A 1,637-nucleotide genomic window follows, 5' to 3' on the forward strand; every position below is an offset into this window, starting at 1 on the left:
TAGATTTCAAAATGTCTACATTATGATAAGTGGGGTAGGTTGGGGATGCATTATGTATTACAAGGGGCGAATCTGGTAAAGAACAGAATGGTCAAAGCTTCACAGGTGAGCGATGTGGCCCATGGGCCTCTTGTTTAAGATTTAAAAATATTTCATTGAATCAAATATAAAATCAGAGACATATGATATTATATGTCTCTGACAAAACCTTGACCACCTATATATAACTGTTCCATAGACCAAGTATTTTTACATCGGACTCGATGTTCATGTGAGATTGTTTATTTTCTCTGGTTAAGCCATTTAAGGAATACGCTATTCCTGTAAGCCATAAATGGGGAATTTGGCTGGTATATTTTGCCGACGTAAAAAAGTGAGGGTTTTGATGTTTGGCTTGGATGCTGCCGGAAAAACAAGCATTCTATTCCATTACCATTTCGGAGAAATTGTCACAACAATTCCTACCATAGGATTTACTGTGGAGACATTGAAATTCAAGAATCTAGACGTGGCAGTTTGGGATCAGCAGTGGCGGATTTAAGGGGGGGCGCACCCGGCGCGCGCCCCCCCTAAAATTGTCAAAGTTAGCGTAAATCAAATATGTCTACTTGGTAGACCTCATTTTTACCCTTCAAAATCTCTAGAATCCAGTTTGGGCCCCCACCAGGGCTTTGGTAGACCTCATTTTAACCCTTCAAAATCTCTAGAATCCAGGAGCTTCCGGGGGCTTCGCCCCCTGGGCCCCCACCAGGGCTTGGCCCTGGACCCACTGGGGGCCTCAAGGCGGCCCCCAGACCCCTTGCCTATTTTGGCGCCCCCCCTAACTCAAGATCCTGGATCCGCGCCTGGGATGTAGGTACAAGGGATAAAATGAGGCCGCTCTTGAGGCATTACTACCCAAAGACTAATGCTTTTGTGCTTGTTGTAGACTGTATCAACAGAAATAAAATTACAGATGCAAAAGAGGAACTACATAGACTTGCGCCTTCAGAAGTTGAAGTGAATGGTGTTCCTATTGCTGTCGCTTTGAATATGAGAGATTTTCCCGATAGTATGTCAAAAGATGAGATAATGGAAGAACTAGAAATTGAGACCATTCAGAAAGATAGGCCTTGTGAAGCTTTTCTGACGACAATCAGACCCACTGACGAAGTGGAAACGGAGTTCGATAAATTAATGGAATGGATTGTCAAGGAAACAGCCAAACAACAAAATGAACCTGCATTAAGAAATCCTAAAGAAGATCGTTTCTCTGCATACATATGGCAACCGATTATGAAGATGAAAAGCTTTATGTTTGATTGATGACAGTAGTCAATTCATTGGTCGTGTCCTGTACATGTGCAATACTATAGTTTTGGATTTTTTCCCCGCTTTCGCGAAAGCGAGGAAACATTTAATCTCAGTCGTCTGTCTAGCTGTCCGTTAGTCAGTCAGTCTGTCCATCCGTCCGTCACAAAAACTTTAACCTTGCCCATAACTTTTGATTTAGTGGAGCTATGACTTTCATATTTCACATATATATTCCATTAAAAAAATTTAATTTGGGTAACCACCAAAGAGTATATGTGTATATTGCATATGTTTGAAAACCCACAAAAGTCAAATTTTGAAAACTTCCTGAAATGTGCTGAATT

The 1,637-nt window shown here is 41.4% G+C and overlaps 1 protein-coding gene across 1 annotated transcript; it reads left to right on the forward strand.

The window, feature by feature from the left end:
- The first annotated feature begins 852 nt into the window (after window positions 1-852).
- Window positions 853-1,436, forward strand: LOC134255864 (ADP-ribosylation factor 1-like). The gene has a single exon (XM_062738432.1). The coding sequence runs from the start codon at window positions 871-873 to the stop codon at window positions 1,303-1,305; it is 435 nt and encodes a 144-aa protein (XP_062594416.1). The 5' UTR covers window positions 853-870; the 3' UTR covers window positions 1,306-1,436.
- Window positions 1,437-1,637: the final 201 nt, after the last annotated feature.

This window comes from Saccostrea cucullata, unplaced genomic scaffold, assembly GCF_032062105.1.
Source record: "Saccostrea cucullata isolate Sc308-1 unplaced genomic scaffold, CSIRO_AGI_Scuc_v1 ctg78, whole genome shotgun sequence".
Lineage (NCBI taxonomy): Eukaryota > Metazoa > Mollusca > Bivalvia > Ostreida > Ostreidae > Saccostrea > Saccostrea cuccullata.